General features: G+C 37.6%; 3 protein-coding genes and 1 long non-coding RNA gene across 8 annotated transcripts; 1 reads left to right on the top strand and 3 right to left on the bottom strand.

Annotated features, from left to right (window-relative positions):
• Positions 1 to 516: 516 nt before the first annotated feature.
• On the bottom strand, positions 517 to 3,046 carry LOC125221221 (apyrase-like). Its single transcript, XM_048123351.1, has 7 exons — positions 2,851 to 3,046; positions 2,601 to 2,729; positions 1,788 to 1,844; positions 1,622 to 1,714; positions 1,335 to 1,540; positions 957 to 1,263; positions 517 to 880 (listed from the first exon to the last, which is right to left on the bottom strand). Exons 1-7 carry the CDS (start codon positions 3,028 to 3,030, stop codon positions 581 to 583), a joined length of 1,272 nt encoding a protein of 423 aa, XP_047979308.1. The 5' UTR covers positions 3,031 to 3,046; the 3' UTR covers positions 517 to 580.
• LOC125221248 lies at positions 1,149 to 6,904 on the top strand. Of its 3 annotated transcripts, none has more exons than XR_007176374.1 (4): positions 1,149 to 1,285; positions 1,373 to 1,490; positions 1,802 to 1,864; positions 6,736 to 6,904. It is a non-coding gene; the product is annotated as an uncharacterized LOC125221248 (long non-coding RNA). The 3 variants fall into 3 exon arrangements; XR_007176373.1 differs by having other exon boundaries at positions 1,802 to 1,868; XR_007176372.1 differs by having other exon boundaries at positions 1,802 to 1,873.
• LOC125221231 (apyrase-like) lies at positions 4,464 to 18,425 on the bottom strand. Of its 3 annotated transcripts, none has more exons than XM_048123358.1 (9): positions 18,158 to 18,400; positions 17,348 to 17,476; positions 17,224 to 17,280; positions 16,146 to 16,238; positions 15,869 to 16,062; positions 5,717 to 5,805; positions 5,428 to 5,642; positions 4,981 to 5,170; positions 4,464 to 4,732 (listed from the first exon to the last, which is right to left on the bottom strand). In XM_048123358.1, the coding sequence occupies exons 1-9, from the start codon at positions 18,341 to 18,343 to the stop codon at positions 4,626 to 4,628; spliced, it is 1,260 nt and encodes a 419-aa protein (XP_047979315.1). In that variant the 5' UTR covers positions 18,344 to 18,400; the 3' UTR covers positions 4,464 to 4,625. The 3 variants fall into 3 exon arrangements, with proteins under 3 accessions (XP_047979315.1, XP_047979325.1, XP_047979320.1); XM_048123368.1 differs by lacking the exons at positions 15,869 to 16,062; positions 16,146 to 16,238; positions 17,224 to 17,280; positions 17,348 to 17,476 and adding exons at positions 6,672 to 6,862; positions 6,953 to 7,045; positions 7,383 to 7,439; positions 7,510 to 7,638 and having other exon boundaries at positions 18,158 to 18,396; XM_048123363.1 differs by lacking the exons at positions 4,464 to 4,732; positions 4,981 to 5,170; positions 5,428 to 5,642; positions 5,717 to 5,805 and adding exons at positions 12,610 to 13,000; positions 13,684 to 13,873; positions 14,797 to 15,011; positions 15,085 to 15,173 and having other exon boundaries at positions 18,158 to 18,425.
• Positions 18,426 to 21,192: 2,767 nt separating this feature from the next.
• On the bottom strand, positions 21,193 to 22,616 carry LOC125201764 (pentatricopeptide repeat-containing protein At5g66520-like). Its single transcript, XM_048100004.1, has one exon. The coding sequence runs from the start codon at positions 22,561 to 22,563 to the stop codon at positions 21,304 to 21,306; it is 1,260 nt and encodes a 419-aa protein (XP_047955961.1). The 5' UTR covers positions 22,564 to 22,616; the 3' UTR covers positions 21,193 to 21,303.
• Positions 22,617 to 26,842: the final 4,226 nt, after the last annotated feature.

Raw genomic sequence — 26,842 nt, 5'->3', positions numbered from 1 at the left:
ATATTCCGATCCCACCACAAGGTCCGAAACAAAAACGGGCTTATTAACATTAGATAACTTGGGCCAAATATTGGGCCTATAGGCCCATATCGGGGTGTTTTTTAGTACTCCCTCCGTTTCTTCATAGTTGAGTCATTTTACCATTTCGGAAAGTTTTTTCATAGTTGAATCGTTTCCTTATATGGTAACTTTTTTTTCTCTCTTACTTTACTATCTCTTACTTTACTCCCTCTACTTTATTCACTTTCTACTTTTTCTTTCTACTTTTTCCTCTCTTTTACTTTTTTTATCTATTTATTCAACACACCCAGCATTCATTTCTAAAACTCCGTGTCAAAAAATTCCGCCTCAACTATATAGAAACAGAGGGAGTAATATAGACTGACCACTGTGTCTAAATTACATGATCAAAAAAATGTTCAATTTTTCAATGGATATCCATGACTCGAGAATGATCAGTTGATCACTGCAACAAATTGCTCATTTAATTGAGTAAACACTAATAAAGCAAGATGATTAGCTCATTAATTAATCCCATGACGATCTTATTCAAACAGAAAGCAACGATACAAAACATTCTTCACAACGAGAGCAGTTCAACCGCGCAACCCAGCGGCCACGCCGCCCCAATCAACGACCCCTTATAATCCACATTCTTCACCACCGTCACCTCCTCAAGCGGATCCAATCCAAATCCATCCACCAGCAAACTATACTCATACACCAGATCCATACACAGATACCCCAAATCCCCCTCCTCAATCACCGGAAATATCGCCTTCATACTCTCCACATCCGCTCCGCACGCGCGCTTCGCCGCCTCTCTGTACGCAATCGGCCGGATCCTCGCCGCATTCGCCGCCGCATCCACGATCCCGCTCTGCACGATCACGATCATGATCATCACCGATTCAATTTCAAAATTGATCGATTTTTTCGTCAATTGGATCACCTACCTCGGCGGCGGTGTCGTAGAAGTACGAGGCGATGTAGAGGTTGCTGAATCCGTCCCCGCCGCCGCCGCTCCAGACGCCGTCGAAGGTGCAGTTGCTGCGCGGGCACGGCGCGTCGATTCTGAGCACCTTCCGCGATAACGCTCTGCATCTCCGCAGATTCGTGCCGGAGAGCGGGGGCTTCGCGGTGTAGACCTCGCCGTTGTATTCATACGTGGATTCGTAACCGTTGGTGACGCATGGATTGCCGCGAGATCCCGTGATGTTGAGGCTCTGAGCTCGTGCTGCTCTCAAGCCGTAGTTCAAGTAGCTGCAGAAATCGGATTCGATCTGTAAGTATTTCATCTCGAATTTGAGCAAAATCGACACCGATTTCAATACCTATGAGTGTAGAGGTTATAATTAGTTCCTAAAATCAGCTTTTGGAAGACGTAGGCGTCTCCTTGCGGCGATGAAGATGGGGCGGTTGAAGCGGCGGAGTCAGAGATAGCATACGCCATTTGCACCGATCCTCCGCCGAGATCCACCACACCTACGGTATGTGAGAATCCTCCACTTAAACTCTCCAGCAAATAGTTGATTGCGATCTGAAATGTATGCAATTACATCATTGTTGATGAGATAAAAGAGATGGAGATGATGAATTGGATAATTGAAGGAGGCATTACCCATATGTAAGCACCTTCATCTGTTCCTTGAAGAACGGTTATCCATTCTGGCCTGTAATCAAGGCTGCTTTCTTGCTCAAAATACTCTTTCACCTACAAGGAATTAATCCATTAGTTTATGAATTTCTGCAATTTATAAATTTAATCCATTAAATTAAATGCTTACTGCTTCCAATATAGCATCGGAAGAGTTGCCGGGCAAGAGGCGAAGACCGGCGGTTGCCTGCACAGACAGAGGAAGCAGTAAGTAAGGTTACTCTTTTCCCGGACCACTATTCCGAGTTGTTAGGTCTAATAATAAAAACACTAACATTATAGACGAAACATTAGAACTCATCACAAAAAAACTAGCCTATGAGGAGAGAGTCCATTTGATTTATAACCACACATTAGTTGCTTTGCACAATCAGACCACCACTCTGAGTCGTTGGGCTAATCAATGAAAGCAACATTAGAGACAAAATGTTCGAACTCATTCCAAATCATTAGCGAGCAGAGAGTCCATTTGATCTATAAACCACACACCAATTGCTTTACACAACCAGACCATCACCTCGAGTCGTTAGGCCTATCAATATTACTGATGAAACATTAGAACTCATTTGCTGCGATTCTTCCTGAATAGCCTGGATTCTCCCATCGAGAGTCATTTTGAAAGTCTTTTTAGAACTCTTCCAACTAATAGGATAAAGCCTATAAAACAAAGAGCTACTCCTACTATCTAAGAGGGTCCATTTAATCTATAAACCACACCAGTTGCTTTACACAGTTATGCCACCACTCCTACTTGTTAGGCTTACAATGAAATCACTAATGCTACTGACTAAACATTAGAATTCATCCAAAAAACCAACCTATCAGGAAGAATGCATTTGATTTATAAATCACATACCGGTTGCTTTACACAATCGGGATTAGATACTAGAGTTCGTAACAGTAATTGTGAAACTAGTGAGTTAATTAAGTAGAAGAGATAGACCCCGAGTTTAAGTGGTGTGGTAGAGCGCAGTTGCTGTGGAACAACTGCCTCGGCTTGGTCTAAGAGCGGCCTCAAGGAGTCGGCTGCAGCCTTGGGATTATCTGCGTATGAACTCAGACCTGGTGTTATCTGCATGCCCATTCACAAACACTTGCATATAAAATCGATGCAATTATTAAAAGCTATACATATATAGTTATGAACTGGAAATATGTTTAAGTAGTTATACATAGAGATGATGATTACATACCGCTTGATAAAACTCGAATTCTTGGTCAATCGGGAGGAGACCCATGTCGCTGTCGAAGTTGAACACATGAACTCGGGAGCCCGTGCTTCCGGCGTCGAAAACTACTGCATATTTCTGCTGCTCTACATTTGGGGCAAGGCCAACCAACGATAGCACCACTAGCAAACGTTCTATAAACATTTTTTTTTGTGAATTTACTTTGGTTTGGTTGAATTGTGGTACAAAACGAATATATTTATAAATGTATTACTATTCATCTAATAGAGTAATTGGAGTACTAATTTAATGTATTACTATTCATCTAATAGAGTAATTGGAGTACTAATTTAATGTATTACTACTATTCATCTAATAGAGTAATAGGAGTACTAATTTAACTTAACTTTAACATCAATGGCCAATGCCGAAATTAGCATGAATAACGTGCTATACTTAAGCATCATGTCATTTTACTAATACTAATTTAACCTTTACCACCAAAAGCCAATGCCAAAACTAGCATGAAAAACGTGTAAAACTTAAAACATCATTTCATTTACATCATTAAACCCATAATGTAATTCACTTTTTGTCAATTTTATCATTTTGATTTATTTATAACTTGTCATTTTTAGACATAATTTCTTTTATCCACACTTTTTTTTCATTTATTTACAATTTAGCTACATGATCCATCATTATTTCATTTTCATCCCACTATATCTAATAAAGTGGGATCCTTTTTTTATTCGCAATGTATTTCATCCATATTTGATTAAAATTTATGCTATACCTAATCTGTGGGACGGAGGTATAATTATTTTCTGTTCCTCTTCAAAGTTCAAACTGATTAATAATTTTAAATCGACGCATATGCCTCATTTAATTGACGCATATTCCCCACTTACTCCTCCACTCAACTCTAACCTTTTTCTTCTTTAAATTCCTATTGTTTTGTTTCGGCAGCATTCGTGATACGAATCCAAATTTTAAATGGTGAAACGTCATTATGAGATTAAATCCATGAGTACGGCAATATAAATACTACTCTTTAGGTTGCTTCTGCGAGATAATTATTTCATATTTTCTTTTACGTCTGTCTGCAAATAACTCTCATTTACCTTTTACTCCACCCATCTCATTAGTGTTGAGTCTTAATCCTTTTTATGTCGTCCTATTACAGTTGAGTTATTTTTTTGCAAAATCCAACACACTTAATCTCTCTTATTTTATTCTATTGTTATTTTCTCTCATTATCTCACATACTTTATTCCCTCTTCTATTTTATTCACACTTCACTTAACTAACTCATTAAATATTTATTCTTTAATCTCCGTGGATAAAAGAAACGCATCAACCCATAAGACAGAGAGAATACTATTTTTGATAAATAGACCTCACATTTCATTAACTCTTATTATTCACATTTTATTATATATGACTTATGTATAAAAATAAAACACACACTCAACTTCACTAACTTCTACACTCACTTTCTTTTACATTTTCATAAATCCAAGCTGAGCCAGAGACAATTTATTACGCGGACGGAGGGAGTATATGCTTGTATTAAGTGATTGGTCCCTAGTGTATCAACTCAAGTAAGTTGGGTAGTAGACGAAGAACCAGAAATCTATAAGATAAAGATAACATACATTGCATTTGTGACATAGTACATTACATACATACAATCCCACATAGTACTGAATTATTGATATTGTGAAAATAAAGGCTAGGAGAAGATTGGATTTCTAATCCTTTATTGAAAGAAATAGCAAAGCTTATAACTAAAAAGCTCATGAAAGAAGTTCAACTGCGCAGCCAAGTGGCCAGGCTGCTCCGATCCACGAATCCTTATACTCCAAATTCTTCACAACCGTTATTTTCTTTGTTGGTTTGATGCCTGCATTTCACACACACACACACATGTTAATATTATTTAATCAAAAAATAAAATATAATTATGATGACTGTGGGTAAATTATCGACAAATCCATGAAGTTTGGCCAAATTGTGTTTGCCCTTCAACTTTAGAAATCAGATGGAAAAACCATAAAGTTGTGGGATATACAAGAATTTGAAAACTTGAATTATTTTTTCGAAAATGACGTGTATATGTATATATAGAGAGAGGCATATAGATATACGCACCAAAACCTTCAACGAGCAAAATATACTCGTATACAAGATCCATGCACAGATACGGCACATCATAATCTTCAAGTTGAGGAAATATAGTCTTGATATTGTCCACATTGGCACTGCATGCTTTCTTTGCTGCTTTCAGATATACATATGGACGAACTTCTGTTATATTAGCATTTAGTTCCACAATTCCAGCCTACATGCATGAGGAGTTAAAATTAGTATATATCCTTGTGTTTGTTAGTGATAGAACGAGCAACTTATAAACTCATATACTTGTTTTAGTTCTCTCCTCGCCTCGATTGAGATATTTGTTATCTTCTATATTTATTTTCCAACACCCTCCTTTAAACTCTTTAAGACGAATCTTGGAGGAGTTGGACTTTTTATGATCGAGTTGTTCCAGCCCTCCATCGCCGATGGATCGGGTTTAAGGTTTAGATAGATATATACCTCAATAGCTGTGTCATAGAAGTATGATGCAGCGTACAAGCTGTCAGAACCGTCTCCACCTCCGCCATTCCAAGTGCCGTCAAAGGAGCAAGGCTTTTTGGCGCAGGGTGTGTCCATCTTCAGCAACTTTCGTGCCTGCGCTACACAACCCAACAAGCTTGTGCCGGAACGAGGAGGCGATGCTTTGTAATCAACCCCGTTATAGGAGTATGTCCCTGCTTGATTAATTTACACCCTCATTAACATATATTTACAAGATTAAAGACTGAGTGAATGGAATAATTTGCACCTTGATAGCCATTAGTGATGCATGGATTGCCAGCACCGGAAAGATTCAGATTTTGAGCACGAGCAGCCAACAACCCATAGTTGAGATAACTGCACAACAAGTAATTAACAGTCACCATTTAATATGTGCATGTGTTAAGAACTTTGGTGTTGTCCCATGTCAATTGTGGAAGGTAATCGACGTGGTTTATAGATCAAATGAGTTCTCTCTTTTGACAGACTAGTTTTTATGGAATGAGTTCATGTCTGTATCTTTGGTGTTTTCATTAAGTGGTCCAACGATTCGGAGTGGTGGTCTAAAAAGGAGTCAGCTATGGCCAACAAGGATGTTTAGGAGCCAACCTTAAAGAAGTCGGTTATGAACAACATAATTGGGACGAGTGAGTATGTTGACCCTAGGGTTCAAATGCTAAGAACTCTAGTCTTGTCCCACATACCAACATGGGTGTTGGCCCTTAAGACGGGTTGATTGTAAGGACTCAAATAAGGGATAAAGACTCTAATGTTATCCCACATACCAAAAAGGGCGTTGACCCTTAAGAGGGGGTCAATTACTAAGTACTCCCTCCGTTCCTTGTTAATAGAGGCGCTTCATTCTGTCACGGAGTTTAAGAATATTGTGTTGTTAAGTGGATAGTGAATAAAGTAAGAGAATAAGGTTAGAGAGATGGTTACTTTTTGCCAAAAATAGAAATGGCTGAATTAACTTGGAACTTCCTAAAATTGTAAAATGACTCTATTGACATGGAACGAAGGGAGTACTACATTAGTGTTATTCCACATACCAATGAGAGGACATTGACCCTTAATAAGGGTCGATTGTTAAGGACTTTAGTAAGGGGTCGATTGTTAAAGGACTTGTGTTGTCACACATAAGTTGAGTGGTCGATAAACCAAATAAGCTCTATTTCTTAACAGGGTAGTCTTTTTGGGAATATATAGAAATGAAATAATACCTGTGAGAATAAAGGTTGTAACTAGTTCCAAGAGCTAATCTATTGGCTACATCATTTGTTGCAGGGGCGTTAGCAGCAGCTTTGTCGGAGAGAGCATAAGCCATCTGTACTGAGCCACCTCCAAGGTCAACCACTGCTGCCGTTTTAGAGTATTTTTTGCCCAACTTACCATCTAGATAGTTTATTGCAACCTGCAATTTCACATAGATCAAACTTCGTGGTTTTTTCGATAATTTTCCTCTAAATCGAATATTTAATTAATAATTAGGTAATATGCATACCCACATATAAGCTCCTTCATCTGTTCCATCAAGAACAGACACCCATTCTGGCTTGTAGCTGAGGCTCGATTCGCTTTTGAAAAGCTCTTTCACCTTTAATTTGTTCCAAATAAATTGAGACAAAATGTCAAATAATCAAATGAGAGTGTATATATGTAGCTATTTAAATTTAAGAATTTTGGTAATACTCAATTCAGCTCATAAGGTTTGTAAAAAATGGGATATTAAATCACAAAATTTTGCTTTTCTCTCAATTGTCTCGTCTATGTGGAAATCGACTTCTTTCAGTAATGCTCAAGTAAGGGTTCAGTAAAATAAGATTTTTTTTTCTTTTATTTTTTTGGTGATGCTCAATCAACCAATGGTGGGACTATAAACCCCACATCAGTTGTCTTACACAACTGATGCGCAAGAGTGCGTAACTATTTACCGCGTCCAATATGTCTTCAGCAGCAGTTCCCGGTAGTAGGCGAAGACCGGCAGTCGCCTGCATAATATATGAGTGATAATGAGGTAAGAGATAAGTTAATAAATAATTAGTGTAAAAATGGATATACCCCAAGTCGAAGAGGTGTTGTAGCTTGCAGTTGCTGGGGAATGACTTCTTCTGCTTGTTCTAAGAGGGGCCTCAATGAGTCAGCACCAGCCTTGGGCTCTTTCTCATATGAACTCAAACCTGGTTTAATCTGCCCACCACATCCATCTCAATCTCAAATCATCTTATTAATGTAAAAAAGATAGGGAAATTGCGAGAAAACCATCAAATTTGGTCAATTTCTAGTCAGTCTCGCAACTTTTAAAAATAGTTGATTACATCATATCTTTGCCATTTTTCTTAAGGAGGTTTCATAAAGTTGATTTGTTTTTACTTTACGTTTTCGACAGTTTTCGATGTTTTCACTTGATCGACTAGTTTGGTTTGAGGTTGTATCAAGTTGGTCTCTTGTCCAGAGCCTTTGTCCCAGCGGCAAGGAGCTTAGACATCAATGTATGAGGTGTCGAGTTCGAGCCCTCTTGACCTCAGTTGTAATTTCCTCCTTTCTTAGGAATTTATTTAAAAAAAAAAAGAGAAAAGGTTGGTCTCTTTTTACTATGGTCACATTAGTTAGGTTTCGGGTTTTATTAGGCTGGTCTTTTTTAACTTAATATTTTCGATTGTCATATTAGATTCTATAGTAAATTTATACGATCCATTTAATTGAAATGTATTTGATACATGAAGGGTTTACTATTCATATTGTGAGGTTCATCCCAGAATTAATTGATGATATAATAAGGAGTGGGGGTGTAATCAAATGATAAACTAGAATTAATTGATGATATAATAAGGAGTGGGGGTGTAATCAAATGATAAACTAGCTTAACGTGATAACTAATCTGAATTTGTATTGACATATTAATATTACCGTATATTGAGTTGATTAGTTATCAAAGTTATCATACTAAGTTAGTTATTATTCTAACACGAGCCATAAGGATTGAGTCACTAAATATTTACGTTTATATTCTATTTCACATATTTGTTCTAATACAACCCACGTGTAAATATCTCAACACCTATATAAAAATAGCACATCTTAGATTGATACCAGTTTTTAATGTATAATTGGTCTAGTATGAGAGGGATAGAAAAAAGTGATTGAAGTATTGACAAGAGTGGTCTAATTTTATGGGACGGATGATCGAGAGACATCTCTAGCTCTGTATTTAATTATCTCTCATTTCTTACATATTTCATGCTGTCCAACAACCATTACTCGGCTCCAACTCAGTCATTGTTTAAACGTGCCTGTGTGTATTATAGATATTACTGTTTATGTAATGTGAGTGTGCTGTAGCCACGTAGGTTATTTTACACCATTGCAAATTCAAAATTATTTAAATTTACTAACCGAAAATACATTATTATAGCATTGTACAATACAGCCCAGCCCAATATCCACACACTGTTTCTTTCAACCTCACTACCCCTTCGTGGAAGGGCCCTCCACCCTTTTAATTTTGTCACATTTTGACTGGGTACAAATTTTAAGAAATATAATGGAAAATAAGTTGCAAAAGTAAAGGACATGTCATATTTTTTAAAAGTTAGTTTTATAATAAAATGTGAGTGAGAAAGTGGAATGTGTGGTCCACTACTAAAAATGGTCAAAATTGAAATGTGACAAATTTTGTGAGACAGATTGAAAATGGAAATATGTAACAAATTTTCAGGAACGGAGGGAGAGTAGAGGTCCATCAATGTCAAAGATAGGTTTGGCTTTTGGTGTGTGATTCATTGGTATTTTTAGGTGCTATAGTACATAAGGGGGTGACTGCGCGGCCTATCTCAGCGGGGTGGAGCCGTGGAGGCGTCCTTCGCCGGATAAGTTGGAGCTTAACACGGATGATTGGTTAAAGCAGGCATCTGGTTGCTGGTTGTGCTTTTGAGAGAGGATATTGATACGAGATGCTATTTGTTGTGTTTCACGGATTACAACTTGCGAGAACACTGGGCGTTGGAGAGTGATAATTTTATTGCGGTCTTAATGATTATGGAGCAATTTGATGTAATCTATTAACTGTCGTTTCATAGTGCAAATGGTTTGTGGATTAACTCAGTTTTTTAATTCAATTGTGGTTCGTCACCTGCACAAGGAATAAAGTTTGTTTGTTGAGTTCTTTTCACACTATGTATATATTTATTATAGAGCCAAGGCTAAAACTGATCCTGAACATATGATCATTTTATGATTCTGGTCCTAAATTTTATCTTTTTTATTTTTTGGTCCTGCACATATGGAAATTTGATCATTTTGGTCATCTGTCAATATTTCCGTTAAAAACTAACGGTCAACGAGTTTAATCCCGATTTTGACCAAATTAGACTTTTAATTCTAATTTTTTACTCCCTAATCAATTCTCTAATTTGAAGAAACCCAATTAGCAAAATGCACTTTTGGAGAAAACCCAATTAGTCCGCCCTCTTCTCGCCGTCGCCGGCGAGCGCAAGCCACCCTCCTTCTCCATCTCACTCTCTTCTTTCTCTCTCGCAGTCTCCGTCACCCACGCAGCTGCCGTCCGCCGTTGCTGCCACTGATTCTCCGTCGCCGCCGAGTTTGGTACGAGCAGCTGCGGTCAGCCACGATCATCCGGCGTTGCCGCTGCTGTGCGGTCGCGATGTAGACTGAAGCCGCCGCCGCCGTCGCGGTCAGCCCCTACTCGCCCTCGCCGCCACTGCCGGACACGCACAGGCAGCGGCGTCGCCTTCTTGTGTGGTGAAGAATCTGCCTTTGATAATCTGAACTTCTGCCCACTCTCTTGAGGGAATGTGTAACGTGAAAGTAATAGATAATTGCTAGGGTTTGCTGAAACTGATTTGGTTCCTAATTTTCAGGTAGTGCAGATCATGGCCTCAGTGATTTTGTGGAACGGAAAATCTTGTGTTGGCCGTTTAATTCTCATGGAATAATTGGATTTCTCCAAAAGTGCTATATTTGCTATGATATGTGTGAGGTGATGTTGATAAAAATGTTTTGGTCAGAATCTGAGCAGGAAAACGACGGCTTGGCGGCGGGGGCGCTGGGACTTTCTAGTGTGAGAATCTAAGCCGAAAACAGAGGCAGGGATAGAGAAGGAGAGGGTGAGGAAGAATGTGAGGAGAGAGACGAGGAAGGAGAAGGGGAAGATGGAGAAGGAGGGAGGGGAGGTGCGGAGGAATGGGAAGAGGGAGTAGAGCGAGCGGAGGGAGGTGGCGGCGGAGGGTCAAGAAATGGGGCTAATTTAGTAGTAAAATAATTAGAGAATTAATTAGGGAGTAAAAATCAGAATTAAAAGTCTAATTTAGTCAAAATCGGGATTAAACCCGTTGACCGTTAGTTTTTAACGGAAATGTTGACGGGAGGACCAAAATGATCCAATTTCCATATGTTCAGGACCACAAAATTCAAAAGATAATGTTAAGGGCCGAAAACATAAAATGGTCATATATTTAGGACCAATTTTGGCATTTACTCATTTATCATATAGGCAAGGATCCTCCAATGGATTAGAGACTTACAAGAAGGAATACAAGAGCTAAGTAACTGAAACGAAATTACAAAGAAGATTCGAAACAAATAAACTGGAAAAGCCGAGTCGAGGAGTCCTCTTTCCGCAAGACGAGATACGCCCCGGTAGTGCTCTTCGGATTGGCGTTTCGTCCCCAAAGATAAAACGGCTACGTCTCTGGTGAAACAGCACCGCTATCAGCAGAGCTCTGGCGAACTGGATGGAGGAGAGGGCAGAGCTTCGACAGAAGAACAATGCAGAGGGAGGAGAGAGTGTATGATGCTGAGTGTGGATTCTAGTTTCTGATGTAGAGAATGCTAGAATGGCTAGCCTATTTATAGGCTCAGTCCACTGCAGGGGGTCAACGCCCATAATGGCCGTCATTAATGGTAGACCGTAACGGTCGTCGGTTACGCGCTGTAACGTTCGGGCGTTACGCGCTCAGAGCTAGAGAGGTTGAGTCTAGAAGCTTCTAGATTCATTCACGACGTGGACTATCACGTGTCAGCCACGTTGGCTTACCGCGTCATACTGACGAGGTGGCATCCCGCTTGGCTCGCTGACGTGGAAACGGTGATGGTCTAAAAAGAACTAGACCCACTAAGACTTGGGCCAAGCCCGCAACTAGGCCCAAAGACCACCCAAAGACCAAGATCCAAGTCCACGGGCACGGGCTCGCGGCTCGCGGCGGGGCGGGCGGCGCGCGCGTGCGCGCGCGTGTGGGCTCTTACAGCCCATCTTAGTCCACTATAATTATTCCATGTAATAATCCTTCTTATTAAATACTAGTTTAATAAGGTTGAAACTTTCAATGTGAGATAATTAACTCTCTTAATTATTCCCTAATCTCCTCTTATAGCTCATTAAGTTTGCAATTTTTGCACAACTTTAAACAATTATTTCTCACTCACCGGGAATCGGATTTGAGAAAATAAATATACCACGGTCATCTACTCCGAACGTAGATCGACGCTATATTATTTAATTTTACAAAATTAAATGTCTCGTTGAAATTATAATTGGTCAAAGTCCATTGACCGGACATAGATTCCAACATTTTAGACTTTGTCTCTTTCCATTCCAAAATTAAGAATATATACAATCAGATAAAGATATCTATTTGCAGTCTTCGGGGATTACCCTCGAATTTTTATTGCTGATTTCTTATCACATTGTGCTTATACTACAATTTATCAACATGATCCATATTTATTTAATTTTAGTCGTACTCTATCTCACTAATCAAGTGGGATTTTTCATTAAATCTATGCATAATTATTTTAAATTGACGCATATTGCTACTTACTCTTTATTCCTTCTGCTCCGCCTTAGTAGTCATATATTCCTTTTAAAGATGCTCCATCATAATATAATCATTTTTATTTTTAGCAAAAAATAACATATATTATTTTTTATGTTTTATTCTCTATCCATTCATACTTTATTTTGTCATTCATTTCATTATCTCATCATTTATATATTAAAGTATTAAACATTTCTTTTTAATCTTTGTACGGAAAAAATGTTTCTATTAATAATGAATGAAGAAAATACCATTTTTTAGATAGATTTTATATTTCACTTAACTCATGTTATTACATTTCAATAACTGTATTCAGCTAATTTCCTTTACAAGCCAAATTAAAGTAACGCTACAATTAAATAAGTTGAGTGACTGGGCCTTAGTCTAATAACAAAGGCCCAGCCCACATAATTACATGACATAAAAAATTTGGTAATTAATGAACAACCACAAATCTATAGGACTAGATAGTACTACTCCATTGCATTTGTGACATACTGTCACATATTACAATTATTGATAATGTGAAAATAAAGTCTAGGAGGAAGATTTGGATGGCTAACCCATTATTGAAAGAAACAGCAAAGCTTAATTATAATAAAAAAAAGGTCATGAAAGGAGTTCAACTGCGCAGCCAAGGGGCCATGCTGCTTCAATCCTCGAACCCTTGTACTCCAAATTCTTCACAAGAGTTATTTTCTTTGTTGGCTTGATGCCTGCACTCAACACACACACACACACATATTTATATGTTAAATTTCAATTAATCCAGATCTAATTATGATGAGCATATTATGAAAGTGATCAATGCAAAAAGTGATCTCAATACAAAACGTATTACCAAATCTCGACTGTTTACTAATCCGATGGTCAATAATTAGCCAAAAACACTTAAGGTCATTATTAGTCAGTTTTATGTCATTTTATAAAATTCAGATTTGAGGTCATTTTTAGATCATTTTAAGTCATCCTTACTAAAATTACCTCAGTATATTTGGTTCTGCCTTTTATATTAAGATTGAGTTCTGCATGGATCACAACCCTATGTATCTATATAGAAAAATGTTTCCTATATAATCTTACGTGAGCATCGTTTTCGTTTAGTGATCGTTGATATTAGTTTTTTTTTTGTTTTATTCATTTTCTTTAGCTCTAACACCTTAAAATGATTGCTAACGCCATTAAGTTTACAAATAACATAATAAATCAAAGTTTGATTTGTTCATATTTTTTGCAGTTATAGTGAAAATGCGCAAATCGTGCTTTGATTTTATGATATTTGTAAAACTAATTATTTTTAAGGTAGCAAAATCCAATAAAATGGATAAAAAAAATAAAATAAAAAACTAATTTCAGCGTGCACTCCCACGGATAATGCTCATATAAGACATGTACGTACCGAAACCTTCAACGAGCAAAATATACTCGTATACAAGATCCATGCACAGGTACGGCACATCATCATCTTTAAGTTGAGGAAATATAGTCTTGATATTGTCCACGCTGGCACTGCACGCTTTCTTTGCTGCTTTCAGGTATACATTTGGCCGAATGTTTGTTATATTAGTATTTGGTTCCACGATTCCAGCCTACATGCACGAGGGGTAGTTTATATTAGAGGGACAAAAGTTGTCCATGGATTTCATCTTAAAACTTATCGGTAATAAAAGAAGTAACACCTAATCTTATATAGTAGTTTCAGTTCTCTCTACACCTTCCCTCAAATTCTACGGGATGAATCCTGAAAGGATTGGTTTTTTTTCGGTTTGGCTAAGTTCTACATAAAATTGGACTTAATTTGAAGTAGACGTGAGCAAAAAAACCAAAAATCAAAATTTTAAAATTCGGTTCGGTTTTTCGGTTCGGTTCGGTTCGGTTTAAAAATATAAAAATTTCAGTTTGGTTCGGGAAAAAAAAATCGAAAAACCGAATTATATTTAAATATAATATTATATCTATTTATTCTATTAATTTCATACATTATATCATATATATAATATATATTCTTTTAATATATTTTATATAATATGTATTATATATATTCTATTAATTTTATATTATATGGAGTATATTTATATTCTATTACTAGTATACATAAAATAAAATAAATTATGTATATTAATATATAGTACTCCCTCCGTCCCATAGTAGATGTCACACTTTCCTTTTTAGTTTGTCCCACAAAAAATGTCACATTTCCTCTTTTGGAAAAAGTTCTTTCTCACATCAATTATAAAATTATATTTTTTCTTACCACTTAACCCACAAAATAACATCTCCTAAAATCCAATGTCATCTCCCAATTGTCACATCTACTATGGGACGGAGTGAGTACTATTTTTTTCGGTTTTTTGTTTTTTTTTTTTAAATTTTGGTTTTTTCGGTTTTGTTCGATTTTCGGTTTTTTTGGGTTTGGTTCAGTTTTGGTAAAAAACCGAACCGAAACCCGAATGCTCACCCCTAATTTGAAGTCCATATACCCTGATGGGTTGGGCTAGTCAAAGATATATACCTCAATAGCTGTGTCATAATAGTATGATGCAGCGTACAAGTTGTCAAAGCCGTCTCCGGCTCCACCGTTCCAAACGCCGCCAAAGGAGCAGGGCTTGTTGGCGCAGGGCGCGTCCACCCTCAGCACATTTCGTGCCTGCGCTACGCAACCCAACAAGTTTGTGCCTGAACTAGGAGGTGTTGCTTTGTAATCAACCCCGTTGTAGGAGTATGCCCCTGCTCAATTAAGTTATATATCAATATCATATAATCACAACATATAAGGATGAATTAATTGATTTTATTGCACCTTGATAGCCATTAGTGATGCATGGATTTCCAGCTCCGGAAAGATTCAGATTTTGTGCACGAGCAGCCATCAACCCGTAGTTAAGATAACTGCACGACATGTAGTTAATAGTCACCGTTTAATATGGGCATGTATGTTACGGACTCTAATGTCGTCCCCTATTGGTTTTTTAACAGATGTCGGTTTATGGAACAAATGTGTTCTCTCTCGTAATATACTAGTCTTCTAGGATAATTTCATGTTTAGACTGTAACAATTGGTGCTTTCGTTGAGAAGACCAATGATGACTCAGAGTGGTGACCTACAAAGTTATGGCAGCGAGAGGAGTCAGTCATGACCAATGAGAACGTTGGGGAGCCAACTCTATGTATGAAGCAAGTTGTGACCAACAGATACTTTGATCCTAAAGGGAATCGATTGCTAAGGACTCTAGTGTCGTCACATGCACCAATAAAGACGTTGACGCTTAAAAAGGATTGATTATTAAAGACTCCGGTAAGAGGTCGATCACTAAGAACTCTAATGTTGTCCCACCTACCAATGAGGACGTTAACCGATAAGAGGGGTCAATTTCTAAGGACACTAATGATGTCCCACATACCAATGAGGATTTTGACCCTTAAGAGAGGGCGGATTGTTTTGTACTTCAGTGTTGTTCCAATAGTTCGTTGGTTGATAGACTGAATGAACTCTCTCTCGTTAGATTTGTATTTTGGAAGTAATTCTTCTATTTCGTTTATAACCACAATAGAGAATATATATATATAGTAAATGAAAAAAATACCTGTGAGAATAAAGGTTGTAATTAGTGCCAAGACCAAATCTATTGGAGACATCATTTGAAGCTGCTGGGGCGTTGGCAGCAGCTTTGTCGGAGACAGCATATGCCATCTGTACTGAACCACCTCCAAGGTCTACCACTGCTACTGTTTTCGAGTATTTTTTGCCTAACTTACCACTTAAATAGTTAAGGGCAACCTGCAATTTATTTCAGTATACATCACATATTTCTAAATTTACTTAACTAGAAATTGAATAATTAATTAGGTATATTTGCATACCCACATATAAGCGCCTTCATCTGATCCATCGAGAACAGACACCCATTCTGGCTTGTAGCCGAGGCTCGATTCGCTGTTGAAAAGCTCGTTTACCTTCAATTAGCTCCAACACACCACTTAATCGTTAGCTTCGGGGCTAAACAATACGTTTTGGTCCATATTTATTGGTTTGGTTAAAATTAACGTTCAACTGCATTTTAAAGTTTACATCTGCATAAAAAATCTATCTCGGCCTTCACAATAAGTGTGTTAATGCAGTTGAACGCTAATTTTATATTGACGCGATAACTATGGACCAAAACATGCCTTATATAGGACCAAAAGCTAACACCTAATGTGTAGGATCAAAATGTTTTTTGGGAAAAATGTACGAGACCGATTTCGTGATTGTAAATTGAATACAAAATATTGTAAACACACAATTATGAACATTCGCGGCTGTGAATTGTAGATAAAATAACATCAGTTTGCATTAAAAAGCATCATAATTGTGAATAAACTTAGGCATGTATTAAAAGGGGTGATAATTAAACTATAATTTACGAAGTTCAGAGAAACTCGATCTTATAAGGTTTGAAAACTAAATATTTAATCTCGAAGTTTAAATTATTCTCAGCTCTCTTATCTGTGTGCTGAACTATGTCTCTCAGTGATGCTCAAACGAATCTGTTTTAGTAAAATAAGTACTCCCTCTGTCCCCCATTAAAAGTCACACTTTTCTATTTCGGTCCGTCCCCAATTAAGAGTCACACTTTATTTTTACTATAAATAGTAAGTAGGTCCCACATTCCACTAACTCAATTCACTCACATTTATTATAAAACCAATATAAAAAAATGGGTCCCACATTCCACTAACTTTTTCAACCAATTTTTCTTTACATTTCTTAAAACCCGTGCCCGGTCAAAGAGTGACTCCTAATAGGGGACGGAGGGAGTATTTTTTTTATTTTATTTTTCTTCTCATTTTAACAAAATAACTTTATTTTGAGCATCTCTAGACAAAATGAGTAGTTGAAAATAATTTAAACTTCGAGATTAAATATTTAGTTTTCAAACCAGAGTATGTAACAATATACCGCATTCAATATGTCTTGAGAAGCAGTTCCCGGTAGTAGGCGAAGACCGGCTGTCGCCTGCATAATGCATGAATGATAATTAGGTATGTGCGACAGAAACTAATCAACGTAAAAATGGGTATACCCCGAGCCGAAGGGGTGTTGTAGCGCGCAGTTGCTGGGGAATGACTTCTTCCGCTTGCTCTAATAGGGGCTTCAATGAGTCTGCAGCAGCTTTGGGGTCTTTCTCATAAGAACTCAAACCAGGTTTAATCTACCCACCACATTTATCTAATTAATCTCATTATTAATGCAATAATAAGAATGAAATTTGGCTAAAATTTCAACTCAAATTGTCTCTCATACCTTATCTATTTCTTTCTCTTTATGCCTCATATTAGTACTTTTACTTTTTTTGTTTTTTTTTTTATCCCAAATTTTATCAATTCCGCATTAACACTTGTGTCGTTTACAAAAATAATACTCCCTACATATGGAGGGCGTAAAAAAAAGGTAAATTGATGGAAAAATCATGAAATTTGGTATAAACTCTGTCCGTCCCACAAATTTTAAAAATCAGCCGCAAAAAACCTGAAATTTGGTTAAATTCCATGTCCCACGCATTTTTTAAATCAGCCGAAAAATCCATGGAATTGGTGAAAATTTTTGTAGAAATTGTTATAAGGTATGGAAGTCGAGAAATCATACACATACATACATCCTCGCCCGCCAGTGAGGTAGATAGACAATGTCTATTCATAAACAAAACAATGTCATTGGCTGAAAAATATCAACAATATATTACGGAGCGTAAGAACAAATCTAAATTTCATGTTTTTTTTGGCAATTTTTTCAAGTCGGTGGACATATCAGAATTTAACCAAATTTCATATTGTTTTACATTTAACAATTTATCCTGAAAGATAAAAGGAAAGGGAATAACAAAGAAACATACCGCCACAAAAAGCTCGTAGTCATGGCCGATTTGGAGGAGAGACATGTCGCGGTCGAATCGGAAGACGTGGACTCTGGAGCCGGTGCTTCCGGCGTCGAAAACAACGGCATATTTCTCCGGCTGCTCTCCCTCGTTGGGAAAGAGCGATAAGAGTAGCAGCAGCTTTGACACACTTCTCATCCACATTTTTCTCACTTTCTCTCACTCTCCCTCAACTCCTGCATTTTGTGCTGCCCAACTACTTATTACACCTTTTTTGCAGGACATGAAAAACGTTTGTTTTCTGTCATCATCTTCCTTTATGAAGGTATCCCCACCTCTGATTTTTTGAAATAAAGGTAATGATAATGTGGACCATTTCCATATTCAAAAATCAAAATTACTCCATCCGTCAAATAATAGGCTCAGTTTGATTTGGCACGAGTAGCCTTTAGTTTGATTTGACGCGAACTTTAAGAACTGTAATGAAAAATAAATAGAAAAAAAATAGTAGAATGTGAGTCCTACTTTTATATAATGTGTTGGAAATTGAAACTAAAAATATAACATCTCGCATCAGTGTCAAGAGAAAACTAAAACTAGTATATAAGTCTCATGGGCCCCTCCTATCACCAATTGGTTTTAGGATGGAACCCATGGATTTCTATCATGGTAGTTCTCTTATCTCTTGCATTGCCTACCCACGTGATGGAAGACCGATGTCCTTCCCCCCCCCCCCACGTGAGGGGGCGTGTTGAATTCTCTAAAAGTTCTGTCCCACATCGACTGGGTTCTCTTATCTCTTGCATTGCCCATCCACGTGATGGAAAACTGATGTCCTTTCCGGTCCACACATGAGGAGGCGTGTTGAATTCTCTAAAAATTCTGTCCCACATCGACTTGGTGAAGATCCAATCTAATCTATATAAGTGTGGATAACCCCTCCCCTTATAAGGCTCTCACATCGGTGTTAAGAGAAAACTGAAACTAATATATAAGTTCCATGGACCCCTCCTCCTATCACCAATTGGTTTTCTCCGGGTAGAGCACAGAAACAAGAAATCCGTTGATTAATCCGACGCCCAAGTGCTTGGGTCGGCAGTGATCTCCGGAAGAAGAGCTGAACGCGAGATTCGATCTCACCGATGAATAATAGAGTTCCTTGATACGCAACAAGGATGGCGAAAATAATAATTTCATTCATTCATTGATTGTGTAAAATGATAACTATATATCCTATTTATAATACTAGAATACTACTCACCTAACTTACTGAATAAGAAAACAATACATGGAAAGATATGGTGAAACAAAAGATAACTAAATACCTAGAATACTACTCTCCGAACTTATTGAATAAGAAAACAATACATGGAAAGATATGGTGAAACAAAAGATAACTAAATACTATTGGGATTTCCTGAGATATGAGATCGTATCGATATAAAGTTAGCAAAACGTGGAGTTCATTTCCAAAAGTAGTAAATAAATAAATGGAACAATTTATAGATTAGACATGATATTATTCATTGAAGCATATACTCCCTCCGTCCCAGATAATTAGACCTAGTATTCCATTTCGGGCTGTCGTGGACCTCATATTCCACTAACTTATTCCTACTCACATTTTATTATAAAACTAATACTTTAAAAGTATGACCCACATCCCACCAATTTTTTCAACTCACTTTCCATTAGATTTCTTAAAACTCGTGCCGAGTCAAAAGTGTCCCAAATTATTTAGGACGGAGGGAGTATTTGATACGCGAAGAGTTTATCGATCAAATCCTTGCGAAAATTGATCCCAAAATCAATTGATGATAGAAATTGTAACTATAAAATAATGTTCTTTGATCTCACATTTTCGTTGTAGAACAATTCACGTGCGAATATAACATCATATGTATTTTCTCTTTCCCTCTCTAAGCTCTGTAGTCATCATCACTCCTCGTATCCTGCATAATTTATGCTGTCCAACTTTTGCTGGGCTCCACCTCTATTATTGCTAACGCTCTATGTCATGTTGCCACGTAAGTGATGTTACACCATTACCACCAGTACAAAGTTATTATCACTAGCATCCAAAACAGCTTTAATTTACTGTTCAAAATGCTCAATATTTATGACCATATATACGGCGGAGAGTGCCACCTACGGTAAATCATAATCTATCTCCTAATACATACACACATACGTAATAAATGATATACATAATAAATGATGGTGGAGTTCATCACTCATGTATGTGTGTATGTATTAGGAGACAAATTAGGATTTGTCGTAGGTGATCCTTACCCTATATATGGGCTAAAAATACAGATTATAGTCTTGTACAAGATGGCTCAGCCCAATATCTATCACTCTTTAGCATAATTTTGTTGCTGATATTGGGAGATGTTCCATTTTGAATGTAGAGATTCGCTTTGTGTTTCGTGGATTGCAACTGGCAATACACCTGTGCAGATGTCACACTTTTCTTTTTAGTTTATCACACAAAAAATATCACATTTCTCTTTTTGGAAAAAGTTCTATTTCACGTTAATATAAATATAATATTTTCTCTCTTTACTCAACACACAAAATAACATTTCCTAAAATCTCGTGTCATTTTCCCAAGTGTGTCATCTATTATGGAATGAAGGGAGTACTATCTATTAACGGTCGATTCATGGTGCAAAGGGCTTTCGACTCAGTTGTGGTTTGTCGTGCGCACAAAGAATAAAATTTTGTTGATGATTTTTTTTATCGTATTATATGCCTATATTATCATAGAGGCGAGGATGTATTTCATATAGTAGTACTTGTCAGTTTGTTCTGTATTCGGACTTTGCCTCTTTCCATTCCAAAAAATATACAAAGATATATATTGTGTAGATATTCATGAACTACTCTTGAATTTGGACTCGATTGTGGTTCGTCATATGCATATGGAAAGGAATTTTATTATTGATTTTTTTTCACATTTGCTTGCCTTGTATTCGGGCTTTGTCTACTTTTCAAGAGACATTCTTGATCTAGAGATTCCTTTGACTGGTCTCAATAGTTGACTCTTGAATTAATTTGCGTTGTATTTGGGCAAACTGCTTTGCCCGCTTTTCTTATAAAAAACAAAGATATTGTACATGACATAATAAAGATAGTGACAAATATTTTGTAAAAAAAAGTTCTTAATTAATGAAGCTAGAAGCCCTAATCTTCCTCACATTGTGTGCAACCATCAACCTCCTTATCCCTTCCGCTTCACTCACTCTCCCACTTAACAAATATAACTGAGACAAAAGTGAGTAAACCCCTCCATCCTTATCCGGCCTTATCACACTCATCACCTCATCCACCACTCTATCAGCCACACTCATCTCCTTATGCAACATACACGACGACAAAAATGAGCCCCAAACGACCGCGTTCGCCTCGTACGGCATCGTTGCAATCACCTCGTACGCCTCTTGCAAATGCCCCTTCTTCCCATACAGATCCACCATGCATCCGTAGTGCTGAATTTTTGGCCGTTCGATCATCCTGAAACACCTCCGGCCCTCGTCGACCATCCCGGCCCGCACGCACGCCGTCAGGACGCCCGTGAACGTCACGTCGTTCGGCTCGACCCCGGATTCCCTCATCCGCTCGAACACGGCCAGGGCCTCCTGGCCGCGCCCGTGCTGGGCCGCGCCGCAGATGAGGGACGTCCACGCGACCACGCTGCGGCTGGCGTCCCTCATCGCGGCAAATACGGATGTGGCGCTAGTCAGAGCGCCGCATTTCGCATACATGTCGACCAACGAGGCGCCGAGCTCGGCGTTGAGGTCCCATTTGTTTTTCACAATGAATGTGTGGGTGGATTTGCCTAAGGGTAATCCGACGGAGCCGAGACGGCCGCAGGCGGAGAGGATCGGACCGAAGGTTAGCTCGTCGGGGGCGTGGGCGGTGGTCGTCATGAGGCGGAAGAGGGAGAGGCCGTCGCGGAGGAGGGAGTTGTGGATGTAGGCGGCGATCATGGAGGAATAAGAGGATTGGTTTCGGTGGGGCATTTCGTCGAACATGTGGCGGGCGGCTCTGATTTGGGCGCGGCGGGAGTGGGCGGTGATCATAATGTTCCAAGTGACGGGGCTGCGTTGGGGCATTTCGTCGAACAGGAGGCGGGCGTCGGGAAATTGGGCGGGGGCGTAGAGGGAGAGGAGGCAGGTGGCGATGTGGAGGTGGGCGGAGAAGCCGAGTTTGAGGAGGTGGGCGTGGAGGTGGCGGGTGTGGGGGAGGCTGGTGGAGGATTTGAGGGCGGAGAGGATGGAGAAGGAGTCGATGCGGGTGTAGAGTTGGAGGGGAGAGCAAGACTCCGCCGCCGTGTTTATAAAACTCGAATATAGTCGCCGTCGCTGGTGGCGGCAGAGCAGCCGCATCTCCACACTTAGGAGGCGTTCGCTTTTCTTCATATGAAAAGCTAAGAAATTAATCCTGGTCTCATTTGTAATGGTAGGGCCCACCTAAATGATTCTGTAAACCAGCGTTCGGTGTTCCAGAATTGTCTTTAGAGCATCATGCAATGGTTAATAGGCCAGTAATTCTCTCTCTGTGGCGTCAGCAACATTAAAAAATACCTGCCTTAGCATTAGATTTAGGCCAATGCCATAGCCAAATCGTGCAATAAAAACAATTCAAAATATGATTTTAAAAAAAAAAAAAAAAAAAAAACGAAAATCGGCGCTGGCCGATCGGGCCTCTGCAATGGCGGCTAGCCGTCCGATCAGGCCAATGGATCGGCTAGCGGCGAGCGATCGGCGAGGCCACGCCGTGCGCTCGCCGATTTGGCCGATTGCAATGGTTCGGCTAGGCGATCGGCTAGCGCGACGAATCGGCTAGCCGGTCGCTAGCCGACCATTGCGGATGCTCTTAGTATTGGAAATATATAATTTATTTTCTTAATTAAAGATGGGGTGTTCTGACCTAAATACCCTTATTTCAATTTGCAAAATTAATGATGTCTGCAAAACCAAATAACAGTGTTCCCAAAGCTTTTGAACATAAAATTCTGCTTCTAATCGAGCATTGAGCGTCGTGACCCAAACAACATCCAAAATTGAGGGAGAAAAGATGTTAGATCAAACCCATCTTGAACAAGGACCCAAATTTCATACAATGAGATCTCAATTTTCAATTAAAACCAACCCTCCCTTCCAAAAAATCCCAAATTTCAGATACTTCATATTCTTCAGCTATGACCCAAATTCTATAGTATGATACAAATAAAACCCTTTACTGACATGTATCTCAAAATCAAAGTAAGATACCTCCCTGCAAGCAAACCACCAGAATTCAACAATCCTCAAATCCCAACACACCCAAAATGCCACTCCCTCAATTTAAGTTTCAACTTCAAGTTCAGATTTTTATTCTCAAATCAGTGTAATGTCACGAATCAGTTAAACGTGGTCTGCGTCGAGGTGAGGATTCTACTAATCGACCACCAACACTCACCTCGCCGGGAAGAGATTGACGCAATTTGGTAACCCAGTCGTGCAAGGCGGAGAACAGGTTGCCTAGGGCTGAGAGATTACGCGATAGAGAGAAATTTAGGTAAAGTGAATATTGGGGAAGATTAAAAAATGAGGAGGGTGTAATTGTAATCTTGTGTGCAATTCTGGATGTTCATGGTACTCCGAGAATTTAAAACCACCTCAACAACACGATTTGAAATTTTGACAATTCACAAAGGAATAGTGCGGGCCTGCTTGTTTTCTAGGGCCATGTAGAATTTAATCAGATAAAGCGAACGTCAGAATTGGAACAGAAAAAGGCCCAAATCTGGCTATATCAGATACAGCGAACAGCTCCTTAGATAGCTGTTTTTCAAATTTAAATGATGATTTAAATAATGCTACATTTTTTACTACACACCATAAATTGATTAAATGGCGATGTCTGGTTAATAATGATAAAATAGTGCTACATTTTTTACTACACACCATAAAATGTTTAAATGGAGATGTCTGGTTAATAATGATAAAATAGTGCTACATTTTTTACTACATATTTTCTAGTTAAAATTAGAAGCGAAAGCATGGTTTCAAATCCCGCCACCTACTGGGAGACTTTTGGCCTTAGTTCACAAATTCGGTCAAGCAATACTAGTCGAATTCAGCTAAAGACGGGTTTGGTACACCTGTGGTAAAAAAAAAAAAAAAAAAAATTAGAAGTGAAATGATGGTTTGGTTGTACTTTTACAATCACTTCTCACGTGTCGAAGCGGAACTTGTACGTCAATTATAATAGTCTAGTTTCAGTTCAAAATTTTTGAAATCACCGTCTAATCACTCATTTTTACTCAAAACATGAAAAATCGATTTTTAAACTGGAACCGAAACTGAAACTGAAACTGCCATTTCATTTATTGGATCGGATATAACCTTAATTGTTAGTTGAACAAGTATAAATTATGTCTTGAAGTGTGGATAGCATTTCTTTTTACATATTCATGGAATTTTGAAAATTCCAAATATTTCAAAATTAGAGAGGGAGGAATTTTCTGAATTAACCGAGCTCCTTCGTATACGATTGGAAGTCCATTGTTATAAAACATGAGCCCAATTCCATCAAGACCAAGAAAAGGCCCATCAAGAAATCTGGCTGGCCTGCCAATGCCATTGCTTTATTTGTTTATATACCAAGTATTAAATACATTTCTTATATTGCATAAAAGAGTTGTAATTAATTCAGTTACCTTACAATTTATATTTTTTTATTTCTCATGATTTTAAGGGTTACAATATTTTACCATTTGGTCATAAAAAAATTAAGGAATCTCTGCATAAATTAGAGAAATTAAAGAGATTTAAAAGACACTTTAAAGATATGCATATATAGAAAGATTGATCACCATACATACTTGATAAGATATTAATATTGAAAATTAATAGCGATTATAATTTTTTAGTGAAAAGTTTACTCAATTGCCAATACTTGAAGGGTGCAAAGTTAAATTTATACTGTAATACTCTATTCCATGAAATTTGGTAAAAGTATAATTTTAGAGGGGGTAAAATACAAATCCAGTGGAGTTTGAGAGAGGAGAGATTTCACATTTGGCTCAAAATGCAGGGTTTACCATCCAACTTTTTTCGCAATTAAAATCCAAAAATTCTTTTGTTTGTTTTAGTCTACCAAAATTAAAAATAATTAAACTAACAAATTGATGAAGTATTTGTTCAAGCAAAATAAAGTCCAATCATGCTATCAATTGTAGTTTCACTAATTAATAAGTTTCTCCTTAATTTAATCCTTAATTCCTCCTTCCGGAATACTTAAAATTGTCTATACATATTTTTGACTCTCCAAATATGATTTCCTGGCTCCGCCCCTGCTTTCGAAGATCCATCTAAGAGCCTCGTCGAAGATTATCTCGGTCGGTAAACTTCATTTTTTAGTGATCTACCATCCCAAGTAGCTAAAAATTACTTATGTGATTATTTGTTAATTTTAATTTGAATGTTTATAATTATACATGAAGTTGAAGTACAGACATGAATATTCTCCACAGCACTTTACCCCTTTCACCTTCCTTTCTCATTGACTACTACTCTTAATCCAGCTGTTACACTATTTTATCAGCCTCACACAATAACCTCGTCAATAATTAATGTTGTTGTTATCGCTAAATAACAAATTTTTAATTAATTACTTGTCCAAATTAACACCAATTTCCTCATGTCCCATTTTCCAACTTGTACAATTCACTCAAGAAACATACTTTGTTTAAAAATCTGAAACAGTAGTCCCTATCAATGCACACAATTTAATTATTTATTTCACTAATTGTCCTTATCTGATTGGATATGGCCACGTATATAATATTATTGCTAAAAGATTATAATTAATTATATGTATTACATAACTATCACACCTATAACTATTAACGGAAAAATTACTGTTTCAATTTATTTGGGAGAGTGAGAGAGATATTTAGTTGGTGATGATGAGAGGGCAAATTAACAAACTGAGAGAGAAGGGGAAATTCCTTATCATCATATCATTATTCATGAAAATGTGACAAGTAATTATTCAAAAATTAATGTATTGGATTGCATATTATAACTCCCTGAAAAAATAATTTTAATAAGTAGAGGGAGATGATTGCAAACTTGTCGGCAAAATTTTATTAATCAGTTAATCATTTTAATTAATGTGAGTGGAGATTAATTTAAAGTAGGGCCCATCCCAATTTTACCTTCGTACTCGATCATCATGTATAACACTATAACTTTTCCCTTCAAAAATAGAAAAATGGATGGGTGACAAGAAAACATACTCCCCCTGTCCTCAAAGATTATGATCAATAGGTTCACCACGAGTTTTAATAAATAAGAGGAGTAGGAGAGAGAGAAAATTAAAGTAGTGGAAATAATGTTAGTGGAGAGTGAGGTCCATATTATTATAATGGTATAAAATGTTAATGGTAAATGGTATAAGATGTAAATAAAATGATATGTAGAGGTTTTATGTTTTCAAAATTAGAAAGTTCGTACTTTTCAGGTACGGACGGAAAAGAAAATAGTTCATACTCTTTGGGGACGAATGAAGTACAATAATAAAATTTTGTAATAATATCGAAAAATGGAATACACAATATTTCTCTTTCGTTATATTGGCTTTTTTCCCTTGCTTTTAAGGTGTTCTGGATTTTTGTTAAAAATATAATCAAATTTTGAGGAAAATATA

Source organism: Salvia hispanica, chromosome 1 (assembly GCF_023119035.1).
Source record: "Salvia hispanica cultivar TCC Black 2014 chromosome 1, UniMelb_Shisp_WGS_1.0, whole genome shotgun sequence".
Lineage (NCBI taxonomy): Eukaryota > Viridiplantae > Streptophyta > Magnoliopsida > Lamiales > Lamiaceae > Salvia > Salvia hispanica.
This window is presented reverse-complemented; position numbering and strand designations above follow the sequence as displayed.